At 43.3% G+C, this 23,050-nt stretch overlaps 1 protein-coding gene across 1 annotated transcript in view; it reads right to left on the minus strand.

Annotated features, from left to right (window-relative positions):
• PDPK1 (3-phosphoinositide dependent protein kinase 1) overlaps nt 1–23,050 on the minus strand; it is a 112,657-nt gene that overhangs the window by 70,519 nt on the left and 19,088 nt on the right. Inside the window, exons 2-3 of the mRNA XM_068114963.2 lie at nt 19,382–19,633; nt 18,268–18,310 (exon numbers count right to left, since the gene is read on the minus strand). Of these exons, the coding sequence (XP_067971064.2) occupies nt 18,268–18,310; nt 19,382–19,633 (295 nt within the window). The remainder of the gene's footprint in view (nt 1–18,267; nt 18,311–19,381; nt 19,634–23,050) is intronic.

The following is a 23,050-nucleotide window of genomic DNA, read 5'->3' on the forward strand; positions in this document are numbered from 1 at the left end:
CCCCCGCTAATTTCACCCCAATTCCACTTTTTTGAAATACCAACTTCTGTCCTGGAAGTCCTTGATGTCCTTGTGTTTTATACTTCTCCCTCCCTCCCTCCCCCCCCCCTTCCCACACCTCCTCCCCCCAAGCCCTCTCCCTCCCCCACACATCTCCCTGCTCTCAAATGTTGTGTTTGTGCTTCCTTCTCTCACCATCTTGTTTTCCGCTCCCTCTTTTTATATATTTTGTTTGTCTGGTTGATTTGTTTGTGAAGTAAATGTTAGCTCTTTCACGAGCCTCGACTCAGTATACAAAAAAAAAGAAAAAAAAAAAATGACGATTTTTCAGATGAAAAATGATGATTTTGGAAGGTTCACCTTGAGTTGACCTTTGAGCTTTTGACCTCAAAAATAGTTGGTTTCCCTATTTAGTGACTCAATATGCAAATGCTGTTCAATTTTCAATTCAATCGGATGAAAATTGTGGATTTTAGAAATGTGGCCTATGTTGACCATTTGGCCTATGTTGACCTCAAATATACTTGGTGGTTGAATTCAGTGACCAGATATGCAAGTCCTGTTCAAATTTCAAGTCAATTGGATGAAAATTGAGGATTTTAGAAATTTGGCCTATGTTGACCTTTTGACCTATTGACTCCAAAAACAACAGGCTTCTTGCTTTCTACCAACTACCATTTGGTGAAGTTTCGTGAAGATCGATTGAAAATTGTGACCTGTAGACCTGTAGACCGGTGACAAACAAACAGACAGAACCACAAACACAACCGACCAATATACTTGAAAAATGTTCGATTTTGCAGGTAATAAATCGTATTAATCATACAGCCCTTAAAACAATGTGTATTGACAAGACACAGGCTGAGTGCGATGGCACAGCAGAGGGCAATCAAACGAGGCAGGTAAATTTTTCTCAAGAAGAAAGATCTACCTGAATGTGGGAGCAACACCGACAGGAAGTGTAAAAGCGCACGACAGCAAACGATAACGGTTTCTCAAGTCAAGCCGAGGAAACAGGCCCCAGCAGCTGCGTCTCCCGCACTCCGAGGCAAATTGAACACGGTTATCTGGGGCCTCCACGCCTTGCACGTGGTGGGCACAAATCCAGTTTCTCGAAATCGATAGCGGTCGGTGCGGTGACGATCACAACCGCAAAACGCGGCTCGCTTCCTGTTTACTGCCACAATCGGCCGTGCTCGACTCGTCCGGCGCTTCTCGCCGTCGTTTGTGTGAATTTGTCAGAGCGGGGATGTCACCAAATTCGATCAAAGGCCGACAAACACCAACAGGCCTTGGGTTGGGACGATGACGACCTGTCCTGCCACGACCATCTTATGCTATGTCCCACAATGTTGATTTCATCATCACAAGCACTGGAATGTATAGAAAGACAATGATTATGAAACTTTTTTTTGTATACAGGATCGAGGCTCGTGAAAGAGCGAACATCTATCACACAAAAAATCAAAACAGACATAAAATATATAATAAGGGGAGTGGTAGACAAGATGGGGAGAGAAGGGGAAGCACACAAACACAACATTAGAGAGCAGGGACATCAGGAGATCTGTGGGAGGGAGAGGGCTTGGGGGGGGGGGAGAAGTATTAAACGCAAGGACACCAAGGACTTCCAGGAAAGAAGTTGGTATTTCAAAAAAGTGGATTTGGGGTGAAATTAGCGGGGGTAGAAAAGATCAAGGTTTTGGATGGGGGAGGATAAGAGATGGTGGTGAACAGCTGTTTTAAAGACCTGGAGGGAGGAGTGGGATTGAAGAGAGTGAGGGAGTTTGTTCCAGGGGCGGGAGAAAAGAGGAATGAAGGAGTGAACGTGAGCAGGGAGTCTTGATTTTGGTAGTTTGACCATAAGAGGGTTGCAGGCAGATCTTGTGCGACCTGCAGGAATTCAGCAATATTTGGCAATCGCTAGGAATTTGGGAATAACTAGGAATTAATACTCGGGATGAATGAATGAACGATTGAATGAATGAACGATTGAATGAATGATGAAATGACAGGCCATAAATGAACGTTATCTGAAAGAAAATGCACTTTTTGATTTGTATCGATGAGATCAAGCTGTTACATTCGATTAGAAGGATTTATTTTTGGTCATCATCTAAAAGAGAGGGGGGGGGGGTGACTAAACAATACAAACTCGTCTTCAGGCATTAATACACATTACTCATCAAATATATAAATAATGCTCATCTCCTGTCCATGGTGTTCCCATCTAAACCTCATTGAAGGCGTCGTCGTGTCATTTGCTTTCTTTTCTCAGCACGAGCAAATCAACAATCACTGGGTGTGGAAGTGGTTTGGTGGTCAAAGTTGCACTGAAACCATCTCTTCCTTCCACTTTTCACAAGTCAAAACTTCAAGACAAAAGATCACAAATTTTATGTGAGTGCAAGTGCACAAAACGAGGAGAATGTACCGAAACGTACAACCCTAACTTGACTGCGGCTCCCCACAAGACCCCCGTTCCCAGCACACATACATGTACATACATGGCCACCATTGAATGAACACCGCCATTCGGACAAGCGTCTCCCAAAGATTATCAAGGCCACAAAAGCATGCTTTACGAGCAAGCACTTCCTCCCAGGATTACAATGTCCCAAAAGTAAAACTACTATCAAGATATTTAATTTTTATATTTTTTAAACTGAGGTACGCAATCATGAAATATTTCACCACGGACTTTATAAACAACTGAAACCTCTTATCTAATCTAACCACACTGGCATTGGTGCACAGGAGGAAAGGTAGGTTTTGGAAGGGGCTGGTGAGGGCTTGCAATGCTCCGAGTTCTCCTGCCCCCCACTCCTCCCCACCCCCCCCCCCGTCTCTCTGGTGTTCGTTTATCCTCTTGCGTCCGAATCCATTCAGTTTACTAGTTCTATCTTTACTGTGTGTACAATTTGTTTTTTTTAACTGGGGGAGGGAGTCCAAGTTATTCACGCCTCAAAACCACTACGTTCACATGGAATCATAAGCAAACACCGCTACCGATTTACATCATGATCAGGTCGTCTCATCTCAATTTTCGAAGAGATGACATTATAAAATGGATCATAATGTCCATACGTCCACATGTTAACTTTTTGCTATTTTTGCTACTCCTCCCTTATCACCCGGCTCATCGTTCATGAACACAATACTAGCCCGCACAATGCCAGCCCGCACAATGCCAGCCCGCACAATGCCAGCCCGCACAATGCCAGCCCGCACAATGCCAGCCCGCACAATGCCAGCCCGCACAATGCCAGCCCGCACAATGCCAGCCCGCACAATGCCAGCCCGCACAATACCAGCCCGCACAATACCAGCCCGCACAATACCAGCCCGCACAATACCAGCCCGCACAATACCAGCCCGCACAATACCAGCCCGCACAATAGTAGCCCGCACAATACCAGCCCGCACAATACCAGCCCGCACAATAGTAGCCCGCACAATACTAGCCCGCACAATACTAGCCCGCACAATACTAGCCCGCACAATACCAGCCCGCACAATACCAGCCCGCACAATACCAGCCCGCACAATAGTAGCCCGCACAATACCAGCCCGCACAATACTAGCCCGCACAATACTAGCCCGCACAATACTAGCCCGCACAATCTCTCAGGCTTCGATTTCAGATCATGGGGCAATTGGGGCATCCACGGGCGGATTGCTTCCTGAAACTTTGGATACCTCCACGTGCCTCATTTACCAACCGAATGCTCCAAAACCCGATACAGCCCTTCTACTTGATGGTCCGCAGGATTTCTCGGTCTTAGATTTTTCAATTTCCTATCGGGGGGTCTCCCAGTTTGACCTCCAAAATCAGCAGATGTCTGAACTAGAACCTCAAGAGATGACCATCAGGCCACTGGTTGTAATTGCAGTTATTAATATTACTTTGAAAACCAAAGCAAATCTATCAACACGCTCAAAACAATATTGCGCTCCACCATTATCTTCCACCAATTACGAGTCTACCCTACCATGAAAAAGGAAACTACCCACATTTAGTGACATGAAATGAAACGTGTACTCTACAATATGGAACAATTCCACATGATGCAACACGTACATTGTACATGTACTACTGGCACTAGCCTCCATGGCCAGGACTAGTTCTTCGTTCTTCATTTTATATATATATATATATATATATATATATATATATATATATATATATATATATATATATATATATATATATATATACACACACCACCAGTCAAAAGTTTTAAAACACCTCAGTTTTTATAGTTTTTATTGAAATTTACGCAGTTTAATGTCTCAATGTACTCTGAAATTAAGCATAGAACAAATAAACAATTGGAGATAAAAAAGAAATCATAGAATCATTTTGTTTAACAAAATTTAATTTACATTTTTGACTCGGCAAAGTCGCCACCTTTTGCAGATATAACCGCCGAACACACCTGTGGCATTCTTTCTACAATGGAAATCAAATATTGTTCGGGAAGTTCTTCCCAACACTGTTGCAGAGGTTCCCACAAATGTGTTGCACTTGTAGGTTGCTTTGCTTTCACCCTTCTGTCCAGTTCATCCCAAACCAGCTCGATGGGGTTTAAGTCTGGAGACTGTGCTGGACATTCCATGATTTGAAGCCTACCGTCTTGTTCTTTTCCTCGAAGGTACGTAGTTTTGACATAGCCTGGAGGTGTGTTTAGGGTCATTATCTTGATGTAGGATGAGCCCCTGACCAACCAGGCATATACCAGAGGGTATTGCATGGTGCTGCAAAATGCTGTGGAAGGCCTTTTGGTTCAGGATGCCAGTCACTCTGTGCAAGTTGCCGACTGGATCCAGCAAAAGAGCCCCAGACCATCATGCTTCCTCCTCCATGTTTGACAGTTGGTGTCACACACTGAGGAATCATCCTTTCGCCTCCTCGACGGCGTACAAAAACCCTGCGTGATGAACCAAAGATTTCAAATTTTGATTAATCAGTCCATAAGACCTTCTTCCAGTCTTCAGTAGTCCACTGGTGGTGCTTCATGGCCCAGGCAAGCCTCTTTTTATTATTTTGCCATCTTAGCAATGGCTTTCTTACTGCCACTCGACCTGTCAAACCTGCAGCTCAAAGTCTTCTCTTCACAGTTGAAACTGAGACTTGCTTACTTCGACCAGTGTTAAGCTGGCCTTGAAGCTGTTGTCCTGTGAGCCACCTATCACGCAAGCTGTTGACTCTCAGAAACTGGTCTTCTGATTCAGTTGTGGCTTTGGGTCTGCCAGACCTCTTCCTGTCAGAGTTTCCTCCAGTTTCCAATATACTACTTCCTGCAGTGCAATATTGTCCAAATAATGCTTCAGAGGGTGTAATAACAGTCTGTTCCAATACTGCTTTTATAGACAGGGGGTTTGTAATCAAGTAATCAGCAGAGGTTGGGACACCTGTAGGAATTGTTTGCATCAACTTTCAAGGCTTAATTTACTTACATTGCTGCAGAACAGTTGTAAGTTGTTAACCCATTACTTGTTCCTGAAGAAGGCCTTTTTTTACAATATAACTGTGCAATTTACATTATTTTTCCGTTTTTGGTAACCTAAACTTTTTTTTTTAACCTCGAGCAGTTTACTGCTTACCTTTGTACCATTTCAGGTTATTCACTGGACATTAAAAATTTCAATAAAAACCGAAAAAATTGAGGTGTTCTTAAACTTTTGACCGGTGGTGTGGATTGCCTAAAAAAAATTGCTGTTGAAGTTTTATGTTGAAGGCTCCAGTCAAGGACTATCTTGTCCTCATTGAGGCCAGGCCTTAACTAAAATAACTACATTGATAAATGTGAGAAAAGAGAAATAAAAGAGAGAGAGAGAGAGAGAGAGAGAGAATGTAATAGTGAGGAGTGAAAATGAGAACGAAAGGTGTATGATGTTTGTTTGCCAGAAAGGGAGAGTGAAGATAGCCCGGTAGCTATAGTTTGAGTGAGACAAAAAGTTAGAACAGCAATCCTGACACCGAGAGTGTAAGATGGTTCCGGGCACCACTTTAATGCTCCAAAGTACAAACGGTAGTACTACCCTGGGCAGTTGCTGTCTACAACCTACTACCTAAAAAAGCCGGTCCAACCGGATGGGCGTTTTATTAGAAGACACCATCTCCGTACTGGATAGCCGACGGCTCCTGAAGGGAGCTCATCCACCCTTTAACAGGTATTGTTTTTTAGTCCTGCAGGGAGTCACAGGTACCCTCCCCATTGGCAAGCCAGTAGGGTAGTATGTTTCGTCGCCGACTACCCGAATTTGCGGCGGGTAGCACTGGGTTACGTTGCCAGTGGCAGTCAAGAAAGAGACTGACCTGACTGAACCATGCTTCAATTTTCTCCCCCCAAAAATTCCGTTTTTCCTATTATTATTATTATTCAAAATCATTACAAGGAGGTAAATATGTGGCGGTGGAACCACTTTTGTTACTCTAATTTGGAGGAGTGGAGGGATGAGGGGGAATAGAGCTCACACCATCATGTTCCCATCCCTACTCCTCCAGCGCAACTCAGCTAGCATCGATGCCTATTGTTACTGTTATTATAATTGCATAAGTTCAAGGCGTACTCAAGACTAGAGTCCCTGTATATAGAGAGTTGTGTCAACTCAAATTTGGACGCCATTTTGTGTCTAAGTGTGTCGGATTAGATATACATGTACATTCGCGATATGGGGTGATATATTCTAAACCTGCTAAAAAAAAATTTACTGCACATATTTAGTCTTATTATTACATACAGGTGATATTTGTTTTGTCAAAAACTCAGCTATTGCCATGAAAAAGAGCTGTGTGGTGATATTAAAAGTGGTATGGCAATGCATATTACAAGCCAACACTGCATATAAGAGCTAACATTATAAGTAAGACAAACCAATGCTGTCGTTCTCTGAATTTTAATAACTTTTAGAAAGGAGTGTGGGCATATCCAATATTTTTTAAAGGGTGCCGAAAGCAATTCCGGTGTAGGACTTCCAGCCGACATATAGTCTAACACACTTAAAACAAATTCTGTACGTGGTATTGCCATATTTCTATAGTGTACAACTTTAGTTTTATCGACATTTATATTCAATTTCCATTGTAATGATTTAACAAGCTGCAAATCAGCTTCTGTCTCTGACATAAGGAAAACGTCATCGGCATCTAGCAAGATTGAAACGTTCATTTATTACTACACCCTTGCCCAGAACTCGGATGGATATTGCCTGATCGATTAATATGTTTCATAGCTGGCGACTTAATTAACACTTAATTTTCGACTGCGCCAAGCCGTAATTAAACAGAGAAAAAACTTTTAAAAATACCTGCAGTGTGCACGGTTCGTCTCGTCGAACAGATATGGAAAAGCACAGATAAGACGTCGTATTCACCATAACTTGTTTAATTTCACCAGGAACACGATGAGGCCAACACAGTAAACATTCAGAACAAAACTTGGTTCATACATTCAGTACAGAACATGATTCATACATTCAGACCGTAAGAAAACTCTGCCCGTAATACAACACTCTGACCAGACCAACACTTCATCCCACTACGTTCACTCCTTGAATGGACGGACAGACAACTGAAAACAAAACGGACCATGGGTTTCCCACCCCTATAAAATCAAAATTAATTCCCTCTGAAAAAGTACAGTGACATTGCCCGCAGACTACCCAACCGCAGACCAGGCAATGTCACTGTACCGGGACATTTCATCAATCAATGACAATATGCGGTCCGCTAGGACTACCCGAAAAAAATTGAGCAGGGTTCTTCCCACAGAAATGCATTTTTGGTCAGCTCCTTGAAGATTATAAACAAACACAAATCACTTCCCTTTAAAAGGGTTTTCAACGGACAGACAACCAAAAAAAAACCGAGCAAATAGAATTGCTTTTGAACATCGATCATCAAGCGGTGTGGGCCTACCTGGCAGAGTCTCGAGGAGTCGATCGCTTTGCAGCTCTTTCGTCTGACTTTCGCTTCCCAAATTTGTCTTCTGACTTTATCACTTGGAAATCTATACATCTTATATTTCCCAGATTGGTTTGAACAACCAAAAGCAGAACAACCAGTCATTTTGTTTGGCAATAAACAACATTCCCGTACCAAGCTGACGTTCACGCACGGTGAAGTTAGACACAAAATGGCGCCACGAAATCACGTGACTAGAAATCTCGGGTCAGCGCATGGCGCAACTCTCTTTATACAGGGACTCTACTCAAGACCAGCCATGAACAGGAAGTAGTGCAGTATACGAGGGAATTGTGGTCGGTAATAAACGCAACCTAGAAGAGAAGTAGAAAACGTTCAATTTAACTACGGTTCTGACACATGGGGAATTTTTTGTGCCATAAAACTTCTTTTGTTAATGAAAATCAGTTCGGAGAACAGGTTTATGAAATTCTCCAAAATAAATCCATTTTAGAGCTCATCATGCACAAGCAGTCAGTCAGGTTCCAAGCAACAAAAACGGAAAACCAGCAATATGTACATCGAAAGCTCATTGACCCAGTAACCCCCACTAAACCCAACCTCTTATTTGCAGGTTACTGCCCCACACTCCTCCCTCTCTGAAGTCTCGTCTTGTACTTTTTTTTGTATACCAAGTTGAGGCTCATATAAGAGTTAACACATATAACATATCATAAAGGCAGCGGGAGACAAAAGGGGGTGAGAGAGAGAGAAGCACAACAACAGCAGGGAACAGGGACATCAGGAGATCTGTGGAAGGAAGAGGGCTGGGGCAGGTATAAATGCAGGGCAGGCAGGTACATGGTATAAATAGGATGAACACTGCAGGGACTTTAAGGAAAGAAAATGGAGAATTTGAAGGAGGTGGGTTTGGGGTGGATTAACGGGGGTATAAAAGATCAAGGTTTTGGATGGGTGAAGATAAGAGATGGTGGTGAACAGCTGTTTTAAAGACCTGGAGGGAGGAGTGGGATTGAAGAGAGTGTGGGACTTTGTTTCAGAGGCGAGAAAAAAAGAGGAATTAAATAATGAAGGTGAGCAGTCTTGATTTTGGTGGAAATTTCACCATAAGGGGGTTGCAGGCAGATATTGTGCATCCTGCACAAATATTGGGCAGACAGGCCACAGACAGGGCAGGGGGTGAAAGGCTGGAGAGGGGGGGGTAAAAGACAAAGAACTCCAACAGCTCAGATATTTAGCGCAAAACTTGCTTAATCGATTACGTCACAGTAGCAATTACATATTCCAAGATTGTCAATGCGAGCTATAATAGAATGAATATGCCTGGCGTTTCCCACAGTGGCACACGTAACTCGCGATAACTCGCCGTTTTCCAGGCAAAAACATCCAATTTGAAGGATTATGGCATAAATATAAACCATAACTGGCGGTGTACCTGTACCACTCTCGATATCAAATAGGTAACCCATGGAGTATTTGTGCCGCATTCCACTCGCTATCGTTGGTGAAATAATTCCGCGTGAAAACGCCGCTCGTGGCCCATCGGATATCACCAGTGGTCCACAACGCTTGTTACATTATATATGTTTCAATGAGAAAGCCATCAAAATGCTAATGAAAATAATAGATGTGAGCGTCTTTGACAGTCATCTCCGACGGTCAGTTTCAAACTAATCGGCCCAGTGGTAAAGGAGGAGGCAAAAAAGCTGAAATGTTAACGGACCGATGGACATCGCCACCCATTTAGCAATGGCTCTTTTAACCTTACAATATACTAGGGCATGCCCGTACTATATATATATCTAAAATTATATCCCCCCCCCTCTATTTACATGAAATGGTTTGGTCCAAAGCGAACGGCTTGCGAGTACGGTGACAATCCCCCCCCCCTCTATTTACATGAAATGGTTTGGTCCAAAGCGAACGGCTTGCGAGTACGGTGACAATCCCCCCCCCTCTATTTACATGCAATGGTTTGGTCCAAAGCGAACGGCTTGCGGAGTTTGGTAAAGAAATCGCCATAGCTCGGTAACTACTTGTCCGATTAATTTCAAACCTTGAAAAGGCACATCCTCGGGTCCCCAGCAATATACCTGGCAAGTTTCAAGTATATCGGACCGGTAGTTGTCGAGAAACAGCGGTCGCATACACACACACAGACACACACACACACAGAGATTACTGGAATTATAGATAGATTATTATGGATGCGTGGTTTTTTTTTTTTGTTTTTTTTTGTATACAAGATCGAGGCTCGTGAAAGAGCGAACATTAATCACACAGAAAGACAAACAGACACACAAAACAAATAACATCGGGAGCGGTAGACAAGATGGGGAGAGAGGGGGAAGGACACAAACACAACATTTGAGAGCAGGGACCGAGAGACATGGAGACATCGAGAGAACTGTGGGAGGGAGAGGGCTTTGGGGGGGAGGCATGGGAAGGGGGGGGGGGTGGGAGAGGTATAAAACATATGGACACTGCCAAGACTTCCAGGAAAGAAGTTGGAATTTCAAACAAGGTGGATCTGGGGTGAATTAGTGGGGGTAGAAAAGATCAAGGTTTTGGATGGGGGAAGATAAGAGATGGTGGTGAACAGCTGTTTTGAAGACCTGGAGGGAGGAGTGTGATTGAAGTGAGTGTGGGAGTTTGTTCCAGAGGCGGGAGAAAAGAGGAATGAAAGAGTGAAGGTGAGCAGAGAGCCGAGATTTCGGCAGTTTAACCATCAGAGGGTGGCTGGCAGATCTTGTGCGACCTGTAGGAATATTTGGGGGACAGAGCACAGAGAGAGCTGGGGGAGCAAGGCCAGAGAGGAGTCGGTAGAAGACAGAAAGACCACCTAACCTGCCTGCGGTGAGTGAGTGAAAGGCCCTCAGAGATAGCTTCATCGCGGGGGATTCCAATGATTCTGAAAGCTTTGGATTCAACAGCGTGAAGCCGAGCCAGGTGTGAGGCAGGAGCACCAGCCCATAGGGGAGAACAGTATTCCATTGAGCTGCGGATGAAAGCCTTGTATGTGGTGAGGAGCTCAGGTGTGCCTAGGAAGGACTTCGCACGACGGAGGATGCCCAGTCGGCGACTGGCTTTGGAGGCCAGCTTGGAAATGTGGTTTTCCCAAGAAAGATCATGGCAGATGGTGAGACCCAAAAGCTTGAGCGACAGAACTTCTTGGAGAGGATTGTTGAGAAAGTAGATGGGAGGGTTGTCCAGTCGATCTTTTCGGAGAGACATAGTAAGAGTGTGAGATTTGTCAGGATTGAAAGACATGTTCCACATGTTTGACCAGTCTGATTTTGTCCAGGTCTTCAGAGAGTGAGGAGGCTGCAGACTGCCGATCTGAGGGAAGAGGAATGGAGCGGCAGAGAGTGGAGTCATCAGCAAAGAGATACAGAGGATTTTCCAGAGAGTCGGAGAGATCATTGATAAAGACCAGAAAAAGCACAGGGCCCAGCACACTGCCTTGGGGAACTCCAGCCTGAACGGGAAGGGGAGATGAGAGAAATCCATTCAGGGCCACATGTTGACTACGACCAGAGAGGAAGTCCGCAAGCCATGCATGGAGATTTCCATGGATACCATAGGAGGAGAGTTTGGTGAGCAGAGCTGGGTGCCAGACCGTATCGAAGGCACGTGATATGTCAAGGGAGACAGCTCTGATTTCCTGTTTGGCATTGAGGACCTCCATCCATTGTTGAGACAGCAGAAGCAGCATGTCCAGAGTAGAGTGACCTGGTCTGAAACCAAATTGATGATCAGAGATCAAGCCATTGGAGAAGAGGAAAGATTTCATATCCGAAGCAATGATGGATTCCATGACTTTGCTGATAATTGGGAGCAGGCTGATTGGTCTGTAGTTGCAAGGATCTGTTTTTGCACCTTCTTTGTGTAAAGCGGTAATGTTTGCTGATTTCCAGGATGCTGGCAGATGACCTTGAGCAAAGGATAGGGTGAAAAGAACAGAGAGAGGGTGAGATAGAGCGGCAGAGCAGGATTTTAGGACCCGTGGGCTGATGCCATCTGGTCCAGTTGCAGAATCAGAGTCGAGGTTTGACAAAAACTCCTCCACCTTGTCAGGAGATAAGGTCACAGAGTCCAGGAGCAGTTTGGTTCGACTGGGAAAGGTGGGAACAGAGAGAGATGGGTTTGGGACTAAGGATTTTGAGGCAAACACAGAGTTGAGGCATTCGATTCGGTTTGGGTACATTATGAGGAAATTAAACAACATGTCCCATCACCGACATTAGTTGGTGGACTTTAAAGATCCCATGGTGGTGTCCGTTGCAAAGAGTCAGCAAGCTAGTGCTGCACACTGGGCAAATTGGAAATTCCTGCCCAAACCTTAGTCAAACGTCACACCTGACCAGTCAGTTCGTGAAAGATTTGAGCCAAACTTCCACAGGCTGAACCCACAAGAACATTGTACTTCACACAAAGCATAACGTTATCTTTCACGAGCCATGAGTTTTCAATTTTGTAACAATGAGGAAGTGAAGACGAGCCGATGAGGGGCTTCACTGTACCGTTTTAAATTTATATATATATATATATATATATACACGAGGGAAGTTCGGGACCCTCAACAGACCCCGGGGCAGCGACCCGTCCCCCTGCCCTTACCCCCCGGCACCCTCTCTCAACGACCCTGATTGCCACCCATCATCAGTGCCAATCGAGCAAATGCAATCGCAGTCCCACGAGAACACATTCAATCAGTAATGTTGACAATAATAGCCGCAAGGCCTACCTAGTTGGAGGTCACCGATGTAGCAAGGCTGATTTGCCTCGCTGAATAAATCATGTAAATCAAGCTCATAACAGCTGACCGCATAACCATAGAAATTATGAATAAACATCACTCACTTGCGGAAGCTTAGACCATGTTATTTTGCCCCCGGTTTAATAGTTTGTGTAGTTATTCGCAAAATATTCACCCACAAAAACATTCGCAAAACAAAACATTCATTCGCAAAACACTGCTACTATGTGACTTCCTGGAAGGCGCAGTCATCATACATATTCTATCCAAGACGGCCACCACAAATTCTGTGTTAAACATCAGAATGTCCATTCTACTGTACATATATTTATATGGTCACATCGCTCTTCAGTGAGCTTCGATCTTTTATTTTTTAAAAAAGAAAAAAGTGCTATTAAATAATATATCAAAACATTTTCAGCTGTACCTCACCAACAATCACGAAAATGTTGAAGATTGTTCCAAAGTACACATTAAAGAAAACGTCAATGTGCACTCCCACCAAAGGTTACAGGACACTCGTTCTAGTTGAGAATTTTCTACAAGTGCATCTGATTTGTGTAATCATGAATTATCAGCATTACATTGTATAGATATCCAGGAAACAGTTTAATTTCCCTGTATTAGAACTCTATGTACCAGAGGAATGAGTTATGGCATCCCAACGACAAATTTAAACTGGAGCGAAGTCGATGGCACTCCATTGCAAATCCCCACCCTTTCCACCAAATGCAAAGTTTATTTTAAAATGTTTTTAAATAATAATAATAATAATAATAATACATTTATTTTATATAGCGCTTTTCAAGAAGCCCAAAGACGCTTTGACAGAGTACAAAAAAACAAGTGCAAAAAGACAAAAATCAACAGGTAAATAATCAAAGCAAAAGGAAGGAGAAAGAGAAGAGATAGTCAGGGGTTAAATGCTGTGGGTTAAATGTTGAATGCAGTGTTGAACAGGTGGGTCTTGAGTGATGTTTTGAATGTGGTGAGTGAGGAGGAGTCTCTGATGGTGTGAGGTAGTGAGTTCCAGAGGGTGGGAGCAGCGATGGAGAAGGCCCTGTCCCCCCAGGATCTGAATTTGGTCTGGATGGGAGGGGTCAGGAGGTTGGTACCAGCAGAGCAGAGGTTGCGGGTGGGAGTGTGTCTGGAGAGGTCAGCCAGGTAGGATGGGGCCAGGTTATGGAGTTTGATTTAAATGTGGCCATATTTGCATTTTTGGCATTTGACCCCGCCCCTGGGACCCCAAGGGGCATGGCCAAAATAATGCCGCCCTTGAGCCTTCGTGCGATGTGTTGATCATAATACCAAGTTTGGTGAATTTATGCACAACCGTTTAGGAGATAGCGTGACGGACATACGGACGAACAGAGCTGATTACAATCCCCTGCCTCCTTCCTCCCCCCACTCCAATTTTTTTTTTTTTTAACTTGGGGATAATAAGCTGTAAGTGGTGTCACCACTCATCAGTTTGATTTTAATGACCCTCCAGCCAATCCAATCCATTTCCATTTTTAACAATCAAGAACATCGTCGGATAGATAAGACAGGCAAGGCTAACAAAAGATCTGGCAGACCTTCACAAACCACCTCGGAATGCGCACGAAAACAACTTCAACAAAAAAAACGGATTGACAAATATCCAAGACGTGAGAAAACAGTTCAAGCATGTCAAGTAAGCACCAGGAAAGTAGAGTACACCGATGCAAGACTTGTGTGTAGTTGTTCTTCAGTGCCAATCCATCAAATGCAAGGCGTTCTGCATTATGCAAAGTGCAGCATGACATTCCATGGAGTGGTACAAGGAAAGGTCACCTGACATCTCAAATGTGGAAACGTTATTCAAATAAGATGGCAGGGTCTGTGACGTGTTGGAATGACATTTACAGGCTCAACAATGACGAGAACATTTGGTCAACTATAATTGCTCAATGGCTAAAGGTCATAAATTACCATTAGCATCCCAGTAAGCTGTAATGATTCCCAATTTGAAGGTATGCTTTTAAAAACAATTTTGTGAAGTACTTTTGGTTCCATATGGCAACAAAAAATAAAAACTTATATGGAGGATTCTACATAGGACTTATATGGAGGTGCAGGCCTCGATTATGGCTATGGAGGATTCTATCTATTGCCAGGCTCCATAATGGCTTAAACTACCTCACGTCCCTCGTTCAGTTATAACCAATCTCAAACCCATAACTAACCAATATGATAGGGTATGTCCTTCCTCCTGGACCTGTAAAGACCAACTTCCCCTCCAAACTCTCATGTTCTTTCTCTGCCTAACATACAGGTAGTGAACAGAAGAAAAATGGAAACGCCTGGGTAAATGAGGGGCACCAAGCAACGACTTCTACGTAGGTGTCGCCCATGTGTTAATTAAGCAAATAACATCCCAGCATGTTTAGGGTCGTGTATAAAAATGATGCACAGGCCTGGTTGCCTATAATTATGGCTAGCATGGTTGCAAGAGGAGACACCCCAATGCCTTCATCCACAGGCCCGTGTAGCCGCCCAATGGTTTGATGAGCACGACACTGATGTTACCCTTATGTCATGGCCTTCGCAGTCACCATATGTGAACCCAAATCGAGCATTTATGGGATATTCTGGAATGACGCTTGAGACAGCGTTTTCCACCTCAATCAAACAGGTGTAAGTTTATTAACTTTCTCGTTGAAGAATGGTGCCACATCCCTCCTGAAGAATTCCAGACACTGATGGACTCGATGCCAAAACACATACAGGCTGTATTGGCTGCACGTGGGGGGCTCAGCAAACTATTTAAATGACTTTATATTGGCGTATCCATTATTTTTGGTCCACTACCTGCAGCTCCTCTGACCATATGCTTGTGAAAGCATTAATCTCTCCAGTTCAGGAGTCCTCAGTAGCGCAAGTCTCTGGCAATTCACTCAAAGGACTAAAAAAAAATGCCCTCTTGCTAAATTGCTGCTCGTCAGTCTCTTCTGCATCTGAAACTCTGCCTTGGAGTGCTTTTACAAAAGACTGCTCTCTCCAATGTTGAGCTCTATCCCATGTCTTCTCCACCAATCCTTTGCTCCCTTTCAGCACGAGGACCCATTCTTTTCATGAGGCAGTTGCTATCTCACAGCTTATCTTTTCAAATTATAAGGCCAGCCTGACCAATGGCAACCTTAGGTAATTTCTCAAAGCTCACAATAAGTGTGCCCCCATTTTCAGGTGAGCCAGAAAAAAAGATCTCTAATCTTACGGATTAACTCTCCAACCAGTCTTCTTCCTACAACACCTAGTGGAACCTTGCTGTCTCTGGTACATGCACCAACCATTCCTCCATCAGCACAAACAGCTTCACTGCAAACTCAGCTCATGACAAGGAGAATGTCTTACTAAGTTTTTGCCTTGAAAGCTTGTCTACCCAATCCATTCCTTTCTCTCCACTTCCTTGTCCCCTCCCCCACTCCCACTGTTTCCTGCACACTCATCTTTTTCACACGAAAAGGTAGAATTTGTTTTTAAATATACGTGACTCATTTTCTGCAACATTCCCTGATGGCATTGTTGCCAATGTTCTCAAATCATGGGCTGCTCTTCAAATTATCCTTCACATGCAGTTATATCCTATTTCCTTGGAAGACAACCCACATCGGTTTCATACACAAGAATGGTGTAAAACCAGGTAGGCCAACATACAATTTTCAGTTAATATGCCAAGTAATGGAATCCATCATTGCAGGTCACATCAATCATTTCCTCCTCTCAAATGGCCTGATCCGTTATCACCAGTTTTTGATTCTGTCCTCATCACTAAACTTTGGATATGCTACCTCTTCTCTCTCGACAACGAAGAAATGCAATACTGTACCATCATAAACCAGAGGGAGAATTGCTTTGCCATGTACGTCCCCCCCTACCCGTCCCAATGAATGTTCTTGGTCCAAGTGAAATGGTTGTTTTTGGCAAACAACCATAACTCCGTGAAAATTTGGCAAAACCCCACAAAACTCAAACTTGCTCTGGAACTTGATCATAATAAAGCCATGTACCAAGTTTCAGTTCAACATGTTAAAGGGTATGGAAAAAAGTGCAGAAAACCACAGGTGGGACAGACGGCGAGCAAATATATAGTCCCCTCCGGGTAGGAGACTAATAAGAAGCCAGTGCCAGTATGGCAGGACACATCACAAGGCTTTAATATGGCCTTCGCATGTCAAACTTTCTGCCTGTGCAACGAAGGCATACTTTATTCCTGGCTCTCCAACTTCATCAAAGTACACAATTACCGTATAATTCCTAACAGTATTGAAAAGTAGGCTCGGGAATCCTACGGTAAAGGCTAGCTAATACGGAGGATAATAGAGAACAGTGGATCCAGGAAAAGGGCCGTGATCAAACGGTTCGGACAGGACGAGACACTAAACTCCCTTTCGGCACAACATTTAATAAAACAAGGCAAAGATGGCGGCAATCAACTCGCTCACACGAGCCATCAGCAAGAAGCCAGAAGTCTCCTCCCTTTCCGGTGCAAATTAAGAGAAAAAAGTAAGAATTACAGGCTCGCACTACACCAACATGGCATCAACATATTGCAAGAAAACATTCATAAGCGAAGCAGGAAACGTTCACGTATATCGTACGCATAACATCAGAGACTTTCGAACAAGTATCCTTTAACGTCTTGGTCTACTTTGGTTCCGAGCTCAACAGATTCATCCAAGGATTCAATAAACACATAGCACTCGGCAGATTTTTAATGTCCTCCACAGCAGAGACCAGAGTGCACCAAGCATCATGTGTTCAGTTTTATTCCTCACATACAGCTTTTGAACAAACAGTGACATCTCTGAAAAACATATTCTGCTACAAAGTACCTCATTCCCATAACATACAAGGAATATTGGCATCCCCTTCAGCAGATATGGAAAGGATCAGCAAATCGATTGACACGTGGGACATCATTCTATCCAGGCAAGTGTCACATTCTCACCTTGTTTCTTTGGAAGGATCGTCTAGCAAACCAAACCTATCTATGCACATTAGCCACAGCCTCCAAATCGGCCACAGCCTCCAATGCAGATCATACATTAAAGCTGGCCCCCAAAGCCCGGCGCAACAAGGATCTCCCATTGTGCCAAATCCTTCCCCACTAAATCTGAACTTCTCGTAGCTTACAAGGCATATGCACAAGGCTCAATAAAGTACTGCTGTTCCCCACTATGCACGATCTACTCTGAGATGCTGTCGAATCCAAAGTTCTCAACACTATTGGAATCTCCCACAAATAGAACAGAGGCACAGAGTCTGTTGCTCTCCTATCCAGACAGGTTTAGTGGCCTCCGTTTTCGATCAGCTCTGTTCTTGACTTCCTCATGTCTCTGTCTCTCTCCGTGTCTCTGTTTATCTGACTGTCTCTCTCGAACATGCCTGGGACAGCCCCGCACAGCAACCACCAAAGCCTGCAAAGCCTAGCAAGGTGTAGTTGGTGTCTCGTGTCACTGGCCTCGCGCCTAGCGGAGCGCGCTTAACCCAGGGCTGATGGATTGTGTGTAACCTGTATGCAAACAAAAAAAAAATAAACATTTGCTGAACTCACTTGCAAACTCCTTGTCTGTAGCATTTTCTTTAGCCAAAACGACCTGTGGGAAGAGAATATGAGCACAAGTATAAAATGGCAGCCATAAACAAACTCTTCAATCAAAGGAATCAAAGTTCAAAGAAATCATGCATGATGCATAAGAAATGTCAAAAGATAGTGTTCAACTGTGTTTTTGCCATCCAAAACCACCAATCGCGATGGCGCAGCCAAAACGGTGCAGAAAACATTAGCAATCTATACACAAAGAATTAAGTTAAGCACCCCCCCCGTTTTTTTACAACCTCGCACATTACAAGTTTGTAGTCGTCAAAACAGTGTAATATACCCATGATATTGCTATATTTTCTGGAGAAGTGATATTATGGTCACATAAAAACATAACAATCATGCCGTTTTCAATATTTTATTCTGAATAATTTAAGGTGAAATTTTTTGGGAATTTTAGGCATATTTTCACCTCAATTTAAGTATGGAGCTATAGGTCCATCACGGACAGTGTGGATGACGTTTATGTTTTCTAACGTACAGTCATTGTTCTGAGAAGACCTCTAGCGATCTTTGCGTCAATAACGTGTGTAGGACCCACGTGATCGGATCACTGACTCAACCAATCACTTTTTTTCACTTTGATCACTCAATTTCATCAATGGATAATTGCTAATGTCATACCAATCATTATTTGATCTCACATACCTTAGAATATATGCCAATGTATACATATACACAAAGAATATATATTAGGGGGTGCTTACCTTAATTCGTTGTGTAGGGGTGCTTAACTTAATTCTTTGTGTATATAAGATGTCACCAATCATTGAGCAAGTACAAGACTGCTTCCAAATACAAGGTTCAGGTAAAACTTGAACAAGTATACAGTGCCATTTGGGCTCTTCTCACACCAACACCCTCAAAATCAAAGGCCAAAAAAAAAAAAAATCACAGCACTGATTGCACTTTCAGATTAAATGTGAAAATACCAACTACAGCAATGAAGTGCTTAATGTGGAGTACCAACTTCCACTTAACTACTGAACAACAATAAATACATCATGCAACAGTGCAAGAAACCATTAACCCACAACAATAAAACCTTGTGTAGCAAAGAATGTACCGTAGAAAATGAGCCCTCGCCAAGGATTTTGCCAAACTTGAAATCCTCACGACGTTTCTTCCTGGGAGGCGATAAGTGACCATCAGAGATGTGGACAGTCGGAGCAGCAGGGGGCGGGGAACCCGCCCCCAGGTCAGAATTCCTCTGAGCCGTGTTGAGCTCCGGCTCTGGCGAGGGGGGCCGTTCCGTAGCCAAGGCTGCAGAGGGGCAAGAGCCACGCACGCCTGCCGGCTGTATCCCGCACACAACGGGCTGCAAAAGGGAAAGGTCGATGGAGGAAAAAAAAACAAACAACCAACATTAATTTTGCCAATCAGACATGTGCACACAACAACAACAACTTGACTTTTGCATGCACAGAACATAAACACCGATTATAAAGTAAAAGAACAGAACATTAAAATGTGGAGAAATAAATAATAGTAGTTACTAGTTTCATGAACCAAAGGTAAGACATTGAAGAGGCAGTTTTTAAAAAATTAACGAGATCAATGTGCCTCAAAAGCTGCAGAGGTGGAATGGAATGCTCTGTTAAAGGCTCCATGGTAACGATCCAAAGAAAAAGATTAAATGTGAACGAGACTCGAGTTTGTGTTCAACTACCACGATAGCGAGCATCGCGCTTTTCTTGGATGGAACACACTGTCAGCACGAGATAGCAACATATGCATAGCTGGCATTCCAGGTCCATAACTAAAATACGGGACGTTAACTCATCGCGGTCAAATGGAGTGCCAGATGACACAAATAAGTCAAACTGCAAACAGAAATGCCAAAAACAACAACACAAAAACGATGGACTTCCGAGAATTACACCTTGCATTTTATTAGAGCACATGTTCCAGATCACACTCAGCTGCCAAGTTACAATGACCGATACAGAGATGAAAACAGGACGTCCTGAATGGATTTGTCAATGCACACTTAATGATGAATTGAGGCTATCTCCAGCAAACCTGCATGTTCAAACATAATACCACATAAGATCAAAATGAAATTATTATTTTTAGAAAAATTTACAAACTTATTGGAAATGAAAAGCTGAAATGTCTCGAGTCAATAAGTATTCAACTCCTGTGCCATGATACTCCTTTGCCATGTCATAATTTCAGTTCCCCCCAATCACCAAGTGTGATAATTTGCCCCAACCAGGTATATGACATAATATATTAACGTTCCCTAAAAGGTGTTGAAAGAAACACAACTGGCAAATCCAAATGGCATTACATTCTACCTTTCAGAAGCGTAATTGTCGGCTATAAAACTTACCCCATATGTAGGATAAAAATGTGAGGGACATACATGCATACATACATACGGAGATACAAACGCTGTAAACGCAGGAACCAAACATCTACGCCGTAAAAAAAATCGTTTGTTTAATCACGAATTTGCCATTCTAAAAGTGTCTTTGGGAGTTTGAAGATGAGGAAGAAGCGCTAATGTATGGTTTATTCACACAGCAATTTGAACGGAAACATTTATTATTCTACGACAAGGACACAGAAAGAGCATACAAAATGATACATACACTAGTGATATTTTGCGAAGCAATATAAAAATATATAAAACTACACTGAAGGAACCCACAAACAACAATCAAAACAACAATCAAGTGTTATAAAAGATCCTTCTTCTCCCACGTTTTACTTCATGTTTCACTTGTTTGTTTGTGCTTCACATTGAATGAAAAACGTCAAGGTAGAGCATGCAGATTGCGATACATGACAGGCTCAACGATATGTCCGGCCTGAACGGCATAGGAATCAAAATGGAGGTGTGTGGAGTCAGCCGTCGTACCGCCGTACAGACATCACATCACCCCTGTCATGTGACCACATCCTCAGCTCTGATTGGTGTGTTTGAAGGGGCATACATACCAAAAAAAAACAAAAAAACCTTTAGAGGCCATTTTTCCCCGCAAGCGGGGGTTGGCCTTTTTCGGGGACCGTGGTTGTTGTTGTTTTTTGGTCCCCTTTTTGAAGCAATGTTTTCCGGCCGGATGCCCTTCCTGCTGCCAACCCTTTTTGTCGCCTTTTTACGACAAACAGGGAATTACCAGTGAACTGGTACTCAATTAGCCGACCTCGGAAGGATGACAGGCTGAGTCAACCCCCCTGGCGTTAATTCAGCGATCGACCGGGATGCGAATCCAGGATCCTAGGATCCTAAGCTGGCACCCTAGCCGCCAGCCCAACACTAGGCTAGGGCATATATACAAACATACATACATACATATACATACATACATACATACATACGGACAGGCAAACACTGTTCTAGACTGCTTTTCCAATGGGCTACGCCATAAAAATTGATTCGAAAACGGAAACCTATCATGAACCGACGGACAGACCACAGCCCCCCCAAAAATATGCCTCTGGCGACCAGCAAAGCAACATAGAAATGAAGCTTTTGGATACTCTACACAGAAATGAAGGATGGAAGATGCATGAATGATTCACATTGGGAAGGAGAAAAAAAAGAAATACTGAATGCACTGCAGAATAATAACTTTCCAAGGTAATGTTACAGAGGAAGGATAGTCTTACAAATTGCTTAAGAATCACAAAAATAGCATAACCAGAGTGGGAAAAAAATTAACTCCAGACTTTTCATAGTCCCTCGAATGTTTGGCCATTGTGTTCACGGACCGTTCCAATATTAAATCAAGGCTATTTCCAGCTGTTATCCATTGCCCAAATCAAAACTGCCAAGTGGTACCCACATTTGATCTTTTTTTCTTTCTTTCTTTTTTTTAAAAGCATGTTCAATAAAATGACTCATACTAATTGTAGATATGTGGTCTGGCTTTGAAGCCAAAGCAATTGGCTCCAAATGACACCATGTTATAAAACTAGCAAAGGGGGAAATGAGTGGCTCCGACTATGGTGGGTGATGACTAAACTGGGAATGGTCGGAGTATTTTTAAATAAAACAGGAGGAAGTCCCAGAGAGGCACTGCTACCAAACACTACGTCATCAACAGCCATACCTGCCAAAGCCCCAACATTTCCAAAACAAACGTGAACTTTCTGCCTGGACTTTCATTCAGTTAACGCACATTGGCATGAACGAACGTAAAAATGGATGTTGCGATGATAGACGCTGCAAATAAGTTTCACTCCTTGTCAACCACAAGGAACAATGAAATTAAAGCTTTTGAAATGTATGCAACATGGGATACAACTCAAAAAATGTTAAAGGTTTGTGTGTAATTTACTTTATGCAGTCGGACTACATTCCTGCTTTGTAATGGATGCTTTTTTTGTGAGAACAATGCTTGTGCCAACATGAACAAAATGTCAAGCATACCTGGTCTGCGAATACCGCAAGCCTGGCACAGACCTGACGTCACACCGACTAACAGGAGAGCATGGCGGGACCGACAAGAATGCTCAAAGCACAGAACGGCCGTGTCAAAAAGCATGCAGACGTCTCACCGATGTTTGCTCGACGGCTTCCTTTGGCACCGTTTTGCTGGAGGTCTCACCCGAAGGCCCACAAAGCTCTCAGTATACGTGCTGCTTAGTAACACGACTGCGGTCCTGACAAATAATTTGGAAACTAGTTCAGCTGCGGCCCTCCATGAAGTGAGACTTTCACTTCATGGAGGTGAAACTTAACATTAACTTAACTTAACATTAACTTAACTAACTTAACATTCAC

Source organism: Myxine glutinosa, chromosome 5, assembly GCF_964187855.1.
Source record: "Myxine glutinosa chromosome 5, kmMyxGlut1.1, whole genome shotgun sequence".
NCBI lineage: Eukaryota > Metazoa > Chordata > Myxini > Myxiniformes > Myxinidae > Myxine > Myxine glutinosa.